The following is a 14,310-nucleotide window of genomic DNA, read 5'->3' as shown; positions in this document are numbered from 1 at the left end:
AAAGTAGTGTTACACTGCCACCCTGCAGCAAGAGTATTTATGTTTTTATCTCTCTCTCTCTCTGTGTATGCCATGAACATATAACAAGGTGTCAGACAGCAAAGAATCAGGGCTGTGTGTATGAAACGTTATGGAATGAAAAACGGAAGGGTTTCTGACCCTTTGAAGGGTCATGAACGGACATGTACCATGCAAGGAGAGGCATATGAAGTGGACTGTGCACTGGAGACTTGTGTATTAAACTCTCTTATTAACATGACTAGGGACATCTTTGGTATTTTAAAAGAAATACAAATACCTTTGACAATAAAGGAAAGAGTTCAAATATGCACAGATGATAGCTTTCATCTTAAATTTAAAAAAATATATCATCCTTTTGTTGTCCTTAAGTTTCAGACAATAATTCCTGAAGGAAAACACTGAATAAAAACAAGTAAATTCCTCTGGGCCTACCAGCTCTGTGCATTTGGACTTGTTATCCTCTGTGTACTACCATCAACACCACTGGAGCTGACTCCTTGAGACCTGGCTATTGTATGAATCCTTGTAAACAAGGCTTTAAGCCCTGAAATTTTAGAAAACAAATCTTGAGTTCAACTTAAATTCAGATCCGAACCCATTCAGTCAAAGAATTATAGGCCAATCCTGCTCCCATTAAAGGCAAAATGCCTGCTGATTTCCAATGGGAGCAGAATCAGCGTGTGAGATGCAATTTTTCTAGGGCTGGGGTATAGGGGTCAGAGATGAGGAGAGGGCTCATGCCAATCCCTTGGACTCTCAAGCTCCCAGATTTTTTTGCTAGCATAATAGCCGAGTATCTTTCTTAGAGGCCTTCGTACCCTCACTGTGGTTATCATGTTCCAACTATAAACATGCTATGTATAGCTGCTGACTCACCCTCTGGGGAGCTTGCTTTCTAGGAATCATGCTATTTTATTTAAAAAAAACTGGCAAGTTCAGTAACAACTCTGTAAAATGGACTATATGTGAGCAAGTGTCCACAGGTCTCTCCTGAGAGATGTCCTGAAGAGCATAAGTAAAGGGTGAATTTCACCTCTTTGCAGAGGGTCAGCACAAGAACCATGGTATGCCCCATGTAAGCCTTAACTTATGCCCTCAGAGTGAAATCCTGGCCCCAATGAAGTCAATAGCAAAACTACCATTGACTTCAATGTGGTCAGGATTTCACTCTCAAAATCGTATTGGGCTTACATGGTACAGAGGCCTCATGGTGTCCCTCTGCGCAGGAGTGAATTTCACCCAAAATGCATTCCCATCTAGTAGTGAAGTTTGGGGAGGAAATTATTTTCTCTCTCAATAGATTTTGTTTACATTACAGTTTCTTACATCTGGCAAACATAGACTGTCATCTCAGTTTATCTTTGACACAAAGTCAGGAACAAAAGTTCATAAAGAGTGACAGCAAAAGGTACCTCTGATGGAAGGAAGGCTCTTCCATATTTAAAACAACACGTAAAATATGAAGCTCACTTACACTGTGGTCTTATTCATGGAGTTAACATAAGACTTAGTTCAGTGCCTAGTGAACTACTAAATCCTTCTTTACGTGTTAATATAATTATTAAAACAGTTAATCATATTCTTAATTTCTCAGTGGTGATGTAAAGATAAAAGCACTCGGGTACCAGGGCAATCAGTGTGGAATAAACTGCCTAGATAAACAAAGAGAAAGTTATGTTAACTTAAACAAGCATTTGGCTTATGAAATAAATACAGTATTAACATCATAAACTAACTCTCTCTTTACTTTACCCATCAGGGAAGTACAGTACACGTTAACTCATGCTACAGAGATAATGAACTTTAAGACCGGAGATGGATTATTGCCTTTTAAATAATTCTGTCATGACATTTTTTGTCTTGTTATCTAAAGTATAATTGTGCTTGTCTATAATCACTTTCTAGGCCAACGAGGCATGGGCTGATGCTGGGAAACTCAAGTTTTCTCCTGGTGTATTCCCTTTTCCAAGTCACTTGTATAGCACAAGCAAGCTGTCCAGTCAAGTGGATGCTACTCCACATGCTCCACTGGATTTCACAGACACTGTTGACTCCTATTTACTCCTTGCTTGGTCCTGCATGCATAAGTACTGGAGTAGAGAAGGGATATGAGGGGTTCAGCTGTACACCAAATACTAGTCATACAGACCCTTCCTACACTAAGAAAGATATGTTGCAAGAAACCATTGCTCTGAGCTCACCTCACCATACTTGTATAACACCCTTAATTACATACACTGCACTCAAGTGTTTTACAAGTACTGGTTGCATAAGCCTGGATAGATCTGCCCATAAGTTTCTTTTTATTTAGGAAGATTACATTGGCTTTAAGTGGCTTTCCATGGATATTACTATTTACAGGAATTAGGATTCATAAGAAGTATCAGTTCTTATTGTTTATTCTGACACAATAACTTCTGAATTCAAGGCACAAAGCAGCATTTGGGAAGCTGCCATGGTATTTGCGATAAAGATACAATAACAAAAATCACCGCATTTTTGCCAGCAGAGTTTGCTTTTTCTATATCTACTATCTAATTTGCCAGAAGGAAGGGCCGGTGCAAGGATATTTTGCACCCTAGGTGAAACTTCCACCTTGCACCCCCCCACCCCCGGAGCATCGCTTATTATAAACTTTCAAAAATGAATACTGCATAATGTGGCATTGTTCATTAGAATTAGTACACATTCGGCTTGAAAATTTATTAATGTCATTATTTAGTCTACATATTTAATGAAAATAAATGAATAACCTGACAGGATGTGGGGCTGGCTGGCTTTGGGCACGGTGGTGCGGCAGGGGTTGGATGGAGACAGGGGAGTGTGGGGCTGGCTGGCTTTGGGCAGGGGTGTGTGGCAGGGGCTGGATGCGGGCAAGGGGTGTGGGGCTGGCTGGAGGCAGGGCGGGGGGGATGGGGCTGGCTTGGAGGGCAGGGAAGAACCACCCCCCAGCACTCACCGGTGGCGCGGCTGGGGTTGGGTCTCTGCACTTCCCCCCACCGGTGAGTGCAGGCCCGGCCCTGCTGCAGAGTTCACGGGAGTAGGGGCGGGGCAGGGCTGAGGAGGGGTGGGGGCCCTGAGGAAGAGTCGGAGCAGCGCAGCGCCCCAGCGGCCGGAGGAGGAAATGACATCACTTCCCAGCCGGCCGGAGCTGATCAAAGCCGCAGTGTCCCCTCGCACAGTGGCGGGAAGAGGGTTACACGTTTAGCCAGCGCTGAGTGAGCATCCCAGACATTTTGGGCACCGCTTTTTGGCGCCCTCAAATCTTGGCGCCCTAGGCGGCCGCCTAGTTTGCCTAGTGGTTGCACCAGCCCAGCCAGAAGGTATGGAGAAGCATTCAAAGCGAAGAGCATAGCTAGACTTTGGAAACTATAGTGACAGTGCATGGGTAAAGCATAATACAAGCATCAGGAAGCAGGGTATGTGCTAATAAATACACTTAGCAATAAGGCATGTATTCAGCAGGACTAACATCATTAGTAAACACAGTGTAGCAGGACTAACATCATTAGTAAACACAGTGTACAATCTCTCTGAACAAGTGTAATTTCACTAAGAAGTCTGAGTAAATAGAGCCTTGGTAATAAAAGAGCTAGGGTCTAATCCTGCTCCTATTAAAATTAATGGGAGTTTTGCTACTGATTTCAATGGGAGCAGGACTGAGTCCTTAGTAATTAGAAGCTCTGATCCTGAGTTGTTAGCTCCCAAAGAGAAGACAATTTTATTACACCATGTCCAGGATGAGCTTACATTATAGTTTTATGCTAAACAGGATGTGGGGCTAAACAACCAGTGGGGCCCCTGGATGATCAAGATACAAAGGGAGCGCTTAAAGATGATAAAGTCATTGCGGAGAAACTAAATGGATTCTTTGCTTCAGTCTTCATGGCTGAGGATGTTAGGGAGATTCCCAAACCTGAGCTGGCTTTTGTAGGTGACAAATCTGAGGAACTGTCACAGATTAAAGTGTCACTAGAGGAGGTTTTGGAATTAATTGATAAACTCAACATTAACAAGTCACCGGGACCAGATGGCATTCACCCAAGAGTTCTGAAAGAACTCAAATGTGAAGTTGTGGAACTATTAACTAAGATTTGTAACCTGTCCTTTCAATCGGCTTCGATACCCAATGACTGGAAGTTAGCTAATGTAACGCCAATATTTAAAAAGGGCTCTAGGGTGATCCCGAAAATTACAGACCGGTAAGTCTAACGTCAGTACCGGGCAAATTAGTCGAAACAATAGTTAAGAATAAAATTGTCAGACATATAGAAAAACAAACTGTTGAGCAATAGTCAACATGGTTTCTGTAAAGGGAAATCGTGTCTTACTAATCTATTAGAGTTCTTTGAAGGGGTCAACAAACATGTGGACAAGGGGGACATAGTATACTTAGATTTCCAGAAAGTCTTTGACAAGGTCCCTCACCAAAGGCTGTTATGTAAATTAAGCTGTCATGGGATAAAAGGGAAAGTCCTTTCATGGATTGAGAACTGGTTAAAAGACAGAGAACAAAGGGTAGGAATTAATGGTAAATTCTCAGAATGGAGAGGGGTAACTAGTGGTGTTCCGCAAGGGTCAGTCCTAGGACCAATCCTATTCAATTTATTCATAAATGATCTGGAGAAAGGGGTAGACAGTGAGGTGGCAAAGTTTGCAGCTGATACTAAACTGCTCAAGATAGTTAAGACCAAAGCAGATTGTGAAGAACTTCAAAAAGATCTCACAAAACTAAGTGATTGGGCAACAAAATGGCAAATGAAATTTAATGTGGATAAATGTAAAGTAATGCACATTGGAAAAAATAACCCCAACTATACATACAATATGATGGGGGCTAATTTAGCTACAACGAGTCAGGAAAAAGATCTTGGAGTCATCGTGTTCTCTGAAGATGTCCACGCAGTGTGCAGAGACGGTCAAAAAAGCAAACAGGATGTTAGGAATCATTAAAAAGGGGATAGAGAATAAGACTGAGAATATATTATTGCCCTTATATAAATCCATGGTACGCCCACATCTCGAATACTGTGTACAGATGTGGTCTCCTCACCTCAAAAAAGATATACTGGCACTAGAAAAGGTTCAGAAAAGGGCAACTAAAATGATTAGGGGTTTGGAGAGGGTCCCATATGAGGAAAGATTAAAGAGGCTAGAACTCTTCAACTTGGAAAAGAGGAGACTAAGGGGGGATATGATAGAGGTATATAAAATCATGAGTGATATGGAGAAAGTGGATAAGGAAAAGTTATTTACTTATTCCCACAATACAAGAACTATTGGTCATCAAGTGAAATTAATAGGCAGCAGGTTTAAAACAAATAAAAGGAAGTTCTTCACGCAGCGCACTGTCAACTTGTGGAACTCCTTACCTGAGGAGGTTGTGAAGGCTAGGACTACAACAGCGTTTAAAAGATAACTGGATAAATTCATGGTGGTTAAGTCCATAAATGGCTATTAGCCAGGATGGGTAAGGACTGGTGTCCCTAGCCTCTGTTTATCAGAGGATGGAGATGGATGGCAGGAGAGAGATCACTTGATTATTGCCTGTTAGGTTCACTCCCTCTGGGGCACCTGGCATTGGCCACTGTCGGTAGACAGATACTGGGCTAGATGGACCTTTGGTCTGACCCGGTACGGCCGTTCTTATGTTATGTTCTTATTACCCACTCAATTTTTTTTTCCCCATCCAGAGTGTCTTTTATTCTTCCCCCTCCTCCCCCTTTCTGTTTTGTTTTTCTGTGTTTTGGAGTATCTGAGCAACCCAGTGACACCACTGGAGAGCAGAATGTGGCCCATTTTCCCAGTATAATATAATGGTGTCCTTTGTGCTGAGAGGCGAGGTTTGTCCAGTCTATTCTTTTATCTTTCTTTGGACCAACTTCTGCTGGTGGAAGGTACAGGCTTTCAAGCTACATAGAGCCCTGCATAGCTTGAAAGCCATACCGCCCACCAACAGAAGTTGGTGCAATAAAAGATGACCTCATTCATATCCTGAACACAGCTACCACAACACTGCAAAAACTGCTTTTAGCATAAGCTACAGTTTCGTGATCCCAAGGTGAACTTAGCATATAGAGTCTGTGACTAGACTCAAATGATTTTGGTTTTGATCTATCTGAAAAAGGTTTGACTCTTAAGGATACAGACTGCCCCTTCCACATATAAATCTTCCCAAGGGTAAAATATGTTCCTCAAGCTGCAGAGATAAAGGCAGATTTTCCCCTGCAGGGAGTGCAGTTTAAGCCAAAAGGGAAAATGAAGGATTTATGTCAGTAAAATCAGCTGCTCCACTAGATTCACATGCACTTGTTTGCTTATCCTTGCAGAGTGACATCCAGTCTGAGAATATCTCAGCCTCCCCTCCATTAATCACATGGTTCCCTTTGGAACTCTTTCTCTGAAAGGACTGTAGACATGGAGGTAAGTTACTGCTCCTTTCACCAGATAAGTCATGGATAGATTTCTACTGGGAAATCCACATTATCCAGAGGGAAGTTATCAAACTCCTTTCCCTTCCTCAGAAGATTACCTCTAAGACCCACAAAGCCTGCAGATGTCACACAGAAGGGCATTTGCAGTACAGGAGGAACATGCCACAGGTAGGGTTCCCTCTTCTACAGGGCTGGTTGAGGTTCTGCCCTATTTTGCTTCTCTCCACACCAAGCAGAGGAAGAGAGAGTCTAAAGCCCTTAGAGTCTGTGATGATGATTTTCAAAAATCACTAGTGATTTTGCATTCTCAATATGAGTGAACTTAAAGGGGGCTAATTTTCACCACATTAGCACTTTCTGAAAATGAGGCCCCTTCAAGGTGTCTCAGGTTGGGCATCCAAAAACTGAGACACTAAATATCACTATTCATGTACACCTCTATCCTGATATAACGCAGTCCTCGGGAGCCAAAAATCCCTACCGCGTTATAGATGAAACCCCATTATATCAGGGTAGTGGTGGCAGGGCTCCAGCGGTGATTTAAAGAGCCCGGGGCTCCCCACAGCAGCCAGAGCTCCGGGCCCTTTAAATCACCGGCTGAGCCCCGTTGCCGCAGCCCCGGGGTAGTGGCGGCAGGGTTCCAGCGGTGATTTAAAGAGCCCGGGGTGTGACGCAGCAGGCGGAGCCCCGAGCCCTTTAAAGTGCCGCTCAAGCCCTGCTGCCAGAGCCCCAGGCTTACTGCTCAATATGCAAATCTGTGTTATATCGGGTTGCGTTATATCAGGGTAGAGGTGTATAAAAATCTTGAGCTATAATTTTTTTTAAAAAGTAACTGGTTTAAAATTGCTTTAATTTGTAAGATTAAAAATGTCTTCCATTTAAACAAAATAATTTGTCAAACAGTTAATCCTTCATATGGTTTATGAATATCTAATAATGGAACCAAACAGGATACAGAGTTGTAAAAGTCAGCCCCAATGCATACACAATAAGGGCTTGATTCTGTCATGCTTGTTTGACAAAACTCCCACTGAAGTCAACACTACCTACTAATGCTACTAGCTGCAGACCACATTTTTAAACACAAATTTAATATTGATTTTTAGTATGCAGCCTTAAATCACCTGTGCAGTGGTCAGATTAATACAATAAAGGCTTAAGAGCTCCATTCATCAAGTCCATATTTCACAGCCTAAGATTTGTTTACTTGAGAGACTACTTACTTCAAAAGACCCAGAACAATTAATGGGTCCCTAGTTTTCAAAGTTCAATATGAAGGATTGATTTCATAGATCATAAAGGCTCTGAAAGGGATGCTGTGGTCAATCTAGTTGCAAATAAAATGTTTACAAGTGTCTGAATACAGATTTTCACAATAGACAGTAACAACCTAGTAGGCAAATAGTTATTTTCATAATCGCAATTGGGCCTACCACAATATGGATGTAGTATATATGTATAAAATTACTATTGTTCACCTAACAGTGCAGTTAAACATGCACACAATCCACCAGTACATTTGTATAATAGAGATATGTTTAAAAATCATTTTTGGTAGATCAGCATAGCTTCTGTTTAACAAATAAACTAAAATACTAAAGTGGCTGCCTCAGCTCATCTTCACAAGTGTGTCCACCTGTGGCATCATAGCAATGGCCAGGTAAACTCCCTTCAGCCCCAGCAAGTTCCCCAGGGATCAGAGGAGTAACTGATCAGAGGAAATCACCGCCTTGCAAACACAGGGTCGGCTTGCAGTCCTAGTGGTTTAAAGGAGGCTGCAGGAATAAGGAGAGTGGAACTGGGCCCTCCATCTTTCTCCCTTGGGGTTGCCAAATTTGGTTGGAAGTATTCCTGGAGGTTTCACCACCTCACATAATCTTTAATTAAAGATTAATCTTTAATTCCTGCAGACTTCAGGACAATCCTGGAGCGTTGGCAACCCTACTTGTTCGCCTGAGGAGCTTTAGCTGCCCGCAGAGAGCTACCAATCTGTAGGCCCGCTACCCACAGAGAAAGCCGCACAATGATCGCGCCATCTGCTGCCCCTTCTCTCCCGGGTTCGCCCACCTGCGCTCTAGCTACCCCCTCCCCGGGTGGGGTGAAGGGCCGAGCGGGGGGCCCTGCTGCCCTTACCGGCGAAGTTCTTGGTGAAGACCAGGGTGACGAGCAGAATGGGGATGAGGACGGTGCCGATGGTGACCACGCGGTCGAAGGGCAGCTCTAGCTTGAGCTGCAGCAGCAGCGCCGCCAGCGAACCGGCCTTGTCGTCCTGCTGCCCGGGCAGGATCAGCTCCTTCAGCTTCTCGCCCGCCAGCAGAGCAGTAGCCATGTCCGGGTGGTTATCGATGATGTGTTGCATAAGCAGCTGCAGGCGGGTTCACGCCACACCGGCTCCCCGGGGGGTGGCCGAGCTTCGCCTGTGCGTGACTCCCCGGAGGCGCGGGCGCTCCCAGCCTACAGGGTGACACCGACAGTGAGAACAGCCCATGCAGATGGGCGCCGCAGCCAGGCACCAGGGCAGGTGGGGCGGCGGGCGGGCTTGCAGCAGTGGCACCATCTTTAGCTCGCAGGAGATGCTGCTCCTATTGAGACTGCGGGTCTGCCGCCCGGAAGTTATCCCGGGCATGCTCCGCAGCTCTGCGCTGGAGAGCACGCAGCGCACCCAGGGAAAGCCAGGCAAAGAGGGCGAGGCAACAGAGCTATAATATGATCGGGGCAATGATGCAACCAGAGCCGCACGGTGAGAAATCAAGGAGCAACACGGGCAAGGCAGGGCGAGCTGTGCAATAACATTCAGGGAAGAGCCCTGCAAGAAAAGGCCGTGAGAGGTGGGCATTCAGTGAGAAGAACAATGCAAGGAGCTCTGCAATAACCTGCCATATAATAATAGCCGGCCAAAGCCAGGCTGCCCCAGGTAAAGTGTTGCAGACGCAGGGAGGACATTTACCTTGTAACTTTGGTCTCTTCAGCTCCAAGCGGATGGTGTGCGCCAAACGGTGACGTTGTCAATAACTGCAGAGGCGAAAACAACTTACCCCCTCTCCCTCTGCCAGGAGGAGTAACCGCACCTCCTCCAGTAATACAGTCACCCCCAAATTGGGGTGGATGGGGGGTAATTTATCGGTGCTTGTTATTGCCGCTGCTGAAAGGCGCTTGCAAAGAAATTTCCATCTGCCCCAGCAGCAGCAGCAACGTGCAGAGGAATTCAAGAAGGGGCTTGCAGCGGCGGGAAGGAGGCTGCAGCCCGGGAATGAATCGGCTGAACGCAAGAGGTTCTTTCAGTTGTTAAACCAAACATCTGGAGCCTGCCCAGCTGGAAGCAGCAGCTGGGGGGAGGGGGGACTTGCAGGGGGAGGGGTAGCTGGGAGCGGCGTTGGCTGTTACCAGGCACGGCACGGCACACGAACGGGCTGCCGTGGTAGCGCTGCCACGCGCTGGTGCTGTGGCGCCGCAGCTCGGCTCTGGGTTGGAAGCAGCCGGATTTGGTACCGGGCTATTGCCAGGCATGCTCAGTAGCCTCGCCTGAAGGGGGCTGCCCTACCTGGGCATCCTTGCCCTCAGAACCGCCTTTCCCAGCTGGTGGTGGTGGTGGGGCAAATCAAGGGGAGGCACAGGCAGCGTTTGTGCTGGGGGACACAACATGCCCAGAGGAGGGAGCCAGATGGGCAGACTCAGGGACGGTGCAGGAGATGAGGCTGAGAAAGGAGGCGATGGACTGACTGCAGGAGCAGTGGCAGAAGCTGGGAGATAAGGAGGGATCGAGGGGAGAAAAGTTGTTAACAATGGGCTGAGCAGTTTACAGTGATGGCCAGAATAGGGCAAGGGCAGCACAGAGGTTGAGTTCCTGGTTGGCTGATCTCAGCATCCCCTTTCCAGGCTGTGCTGTTAAAGGCAGAGGGTAGATCAGTGCCTACATAAAGCAGCTCGTTATTTGAAATGATCCAATGACCTGCCAAAAGAGACTTGGCTTAATACAGTATTCAGGCTCTCCAGCTCTTGCAATTTTTTACAACCCCAGCTAGAGGAATCATGATATTACAGGAGAGCACAGCTTTCATTTAAAAATATTAAGTTTCTATCCCTCCTATTTTTAGAGAAAAGTTTGGATGGTGAAGCAAGTGCACCCTGAAAGCCAACAGCCGGAAGGTGGATTTAAAAGAGCCCAACATTTTAAAAAAATCACTTAAAAACAAATCTCATGAGTTTTGGGAGCCAGGCTTTTTTTAAAGAGTTGTGGAGTTAGCAATACTGAACATTTTACACACAACACACACATTATTTATATATCATACATATTTTTGGCATTTAAAAGAATTCTGTTTGTTTACATAGGTGTAGTATGTCTGCAGGTAGCCTCATATCTGTTCACAAGTATCATGTTTGTTGATCTGATTGCTCCTTCTCACTCTGCTCAAAATATAGTTTCACTCCTAAAATGTATTTATTTAAAAAGCAATATTTTTACTTCTTGTCCTTAGCACACTATCATATATCTTGGTTAACATTGTACAGATGTATGGTGTGTTACTTAATTTATAGGTTTAATAGCAAATAATCACAGAAAATAATGCTAGTAGTTAAGTAGTCACCTCTCAAAGTGTTTTGTTGTAAAATTTCCCATGTTCTTATTATGATTTTAATTTATAATTTTATATTTATTTTCTTTTGTATAGCACAAGTTTATTCTTTGCCATTATACAGCAGAACCTCACAGTTACAATCACCTCGAGAATGGAGATTGTTCATAACTGAAATGTTTGTAACTCTCAACAAAACATTATGGCTATTCTTTCAAAAGTTTACAACTGAACATTGGTTTAATATAGCTTTGAAACTTTACTATGCAGAAGAAAAATGCTGCATTCCATTTATTTTTTAGTAGTTTAACACAGTACTGTACCTGCTTTCTTTTTGTCTCTGCTGCTGCCTGAGTGTATACTTCCAGTTCCAGATGAGGTGTGTGGTTGACTGGTCAATTCATAATTCTGGTGTTCATAACTCTGAGGTTCTACTGTATTACTACAATGCTATCTGATTTTCTGGGTTGTCATAAGACTTTTTTTCCTCATTCTCTTTGATCCACATACGAGAACTACCTTTCTCACACTTATTTCGCCTCTCTCCAGCACCAGGTCACCACTTGTGTGTTGAATTTACTCCTGAAATTCATGAAGGGCCCAATACTACCTTATTTGAAATATCTCTGTAAACCAAAATTTCTACTGAAGTTTTTACTAAACAGAGATGTGTTTTTTGGCTACCTAGACTCACATGGCATTGATATCAATGGGAATATCTGTATCACAAAGTTAAGCAGTGCTTTAAATTTTTTCTAGATAGAGGCTTTAGTTTGCATAGTGGTACTGCAACCACTGAGTCACAGTTACCTCTACGTATCTGCAATATTAGGTCATACCTATTACATGCAGTAATGGTTTGGTCTTCCTGTAATATGTAATATTTTTGTTTTATTATAAACAAATGATATCTTTAACTAATTCCCAACTCTGCATAAACTTATGTGCAGGCTTCTTCAACTATAAGCTTGAAAAGCATATATATGTTTTAAATAAAGGAACACACAGTAGAATTTGATAATAGAGAATTCTCACAAGGGCCCTGCTCTACCCCATCTTCTTAGTAGCAGAAACCACCCAGAATCCTCCAAGTATGCTCTCAGGAAAGCTTTATTTCCAGTCCCCTTTACCAATATAACCACAGTCCCCCATGCTCCCACCTCTTTACAGTGTTTACCAAGGTTTCAGCCTTCTCAGCAAGACCAACAGTCTCACACCACAAAAAAAAAATTCTTTCTTCCCTTTGCACTTCCTTCCTGTGCCTTTTATCAACCCTGGACTGATGGGCCAATTGAGTTCATTGCCCTCAATCAGCTTCTCCTGATGTACTAATTAGCCTCCAGGTGATCAGAATGCTAACTCATCTCTTACAGCCACCCCATCTCAGGTGCTGCTGCTGCCACTCTTCTGGAGGAAAAAGAGTGGCTGCAGCAGCAGCAGCAGCAGCACCACTACTTTATGGAGTGGGTACTGCTACTGGAGTGACTGTACCTTTTTTGTTATCTCCTGGGCCTGTGGTGGTGGTGGGTTGTTGTGGGGGGTAGAGGTGAGCAGTGCAGAGCCCTCCCCCATGTCTATCCACCCCACCAGCACTGCCCGCTTCACTGTTCTCATATATTATCTGGGACCGCTTCCACTCCCCAGCCTGGGTGCTTGCTTTGTCTCTGTTTCTAACTGGGACTTCATCTGCAGCAGCAAGTAGAGACTTGTTGTCAATAAGAACACATAGGTGCCCATGCCCCCTTCCCTGGACTTGTCCTTTCCCCCCAGCTGTGCTTAACTGGTGCCCCCCCACACACATTTGCCCAGTGTACCCTGAAGCAGCCTGCCCCTTTCCCCTCCTTACTGCCCACTCCATCTTCCCCACTGCTGCTGGTTTATTTGTCTCTCCTGCCCCATCCTAGCCCTTTAATGTTTTTTTTTTGGTTTGTTTACCTTTCCTGTCTCTCTCCCCTCCCCCCCTCACCTAGGCCCTTTCTAAATTGGCTCCCCTCCCCTCCCCTCCCCCCTTGTGTGCCCATGCCCCCCAGCACTTGTGAACCCCCCTTTTCTGTTGATCCTCCATTCACTGCACTCCCCCAAGGTTGTGAGATGTGTGATTCTCCAAGGCAGTGGATGCACTTGGAATGGTTGTCGTTAACTGGGACATTTGAAGCCTGGGTAGCCGAGCATACCCTTCCGAGAAGGCAAGTCTCCCTGATGGGAGAAGAGAAGAAAAAAAGGCACTCCTCTTACTAAAATTAATAATTAAACACTAAGCTACTATTAAGATAAAAAGAAAAGATAAGACGACCAGGCATACTGGAAGTGGGTACACTATAGCTGCATCTGAGGCCAAGGCGGTTGAGAAAGAACTGAGAGCAGTTCTATCTGTTCAGCTCTGTATAGCTTCAGCACGGGGCGTGAGGGTGTGTAGGGAGCATGCACGGGGAGAATAGACATTCACTAAAATCTCTGATCAAAGGTGCATAGGGCACATCCACGCCTGAAGTGGAACACCTATGGGACATTACTTGAAGAAGACGTCAGATTTTCTCTTTTCATAGTCTTCCACGCTACAGAACCATTATTTGATTAAATCATATTGATTCTGCAATCATCTTGGAGAAATACTTTGCATATATTGCAACTACATTGATTGCCAAAAGGACAATGAAGATGGGATGTTGATGAGAAACAAAAACATTGGGGTATATGTACAGCATATGGTAGGGTAAATAAGGAAACAAAATGGCTGTCCCTAGCACAAGAACAGATGTCATGGTCTAGTACCCAGACAGTAGCATAAAGACAGACACTGTGGAATAGCCTAGATAATGATCATACTTGTGGTAATAATTCCACACTAACAAAAATTTCACATGGTGCTGATAGAATCATAGTTTGATTATAGATCTCATATGTAGAAAGTGAAGATCATATGAACTAACTAGCAAAAGTTCAAAAAAGGGAATATTTTATAATCATGTACAAGCTAATTCAAACATTTTGAATAATCCATTGTCATCAATTTAAAATGTATAACTTTTCAATGGTAATGTGTGACTCCTGTGGGAGGTGGGTGGCTGTGTCCTGCTTTCTGGAGGGAAACAATCGAGATCTTAAACAATAAGGAGAAAGAGTACATCTGCATGAAGTTCATAGAATTGTGATATTTATATTGTAATGCACATATGAATGAATAACTCAGTCTAATCAGTATTTGCTAAAATTGTCATTTTTAAATTATACAATTGAAATAATGTACATGGGAATAAAGAAAAAAAGCACCATTTAAA

The 14,310-nt window shown here is 44.1% G+C and overlaps 1 protein-coding gene across 10 annotated transcripts in view; it reads right to left on the bottom strand.

Moving 5' to 3' along the window:
* The window catches only part of PANX2 (pannexin 2), a 28,184-nt gene extending 15,927 nt beyond the window's left edge, over positions 1–12,257 (bottom strand). For 2 of the 10 annotated variants that reach the window (XM_045008310.1, XM_045008311.1), the window contains exon 1: positions 12,039–12,182. Coding sequence is in view for 1 of the 10 variants with exons in the window: in XM_045008283.1 (XP_044864218.1) it covers positions 8,589–8,814 (226 nt within the window). In the remaining 9 variants the exon portion in view is untranslated. The other 8 variants (XM_045008300.1, XM_045008304.1, XM_045008303.1 and 5 more) reach the window with 6 other exon arrangements.
* Between the last annotated feature and the right edge of the window lie 2,053 nt (positions 12,258–14,310).

This window comes from Mauremys mutica, chromosome 1, assembly GCF_020497125.1.
Source record: "Mauremys mutica isolate MM-2020 ecotype Southern chromosome 1, ASM2049712v1, whole genome shotgun sequence".
Classification (NCBI taxonomy): domain Eukaryota; kingdom Metazoa; phylum Chordata; order Testudines; family Geoemydidae; genus Mauremys; species Mauremys mutica.
This window is presented reverse-complemented; position numbering and strand designations above follow the sequence as displayed.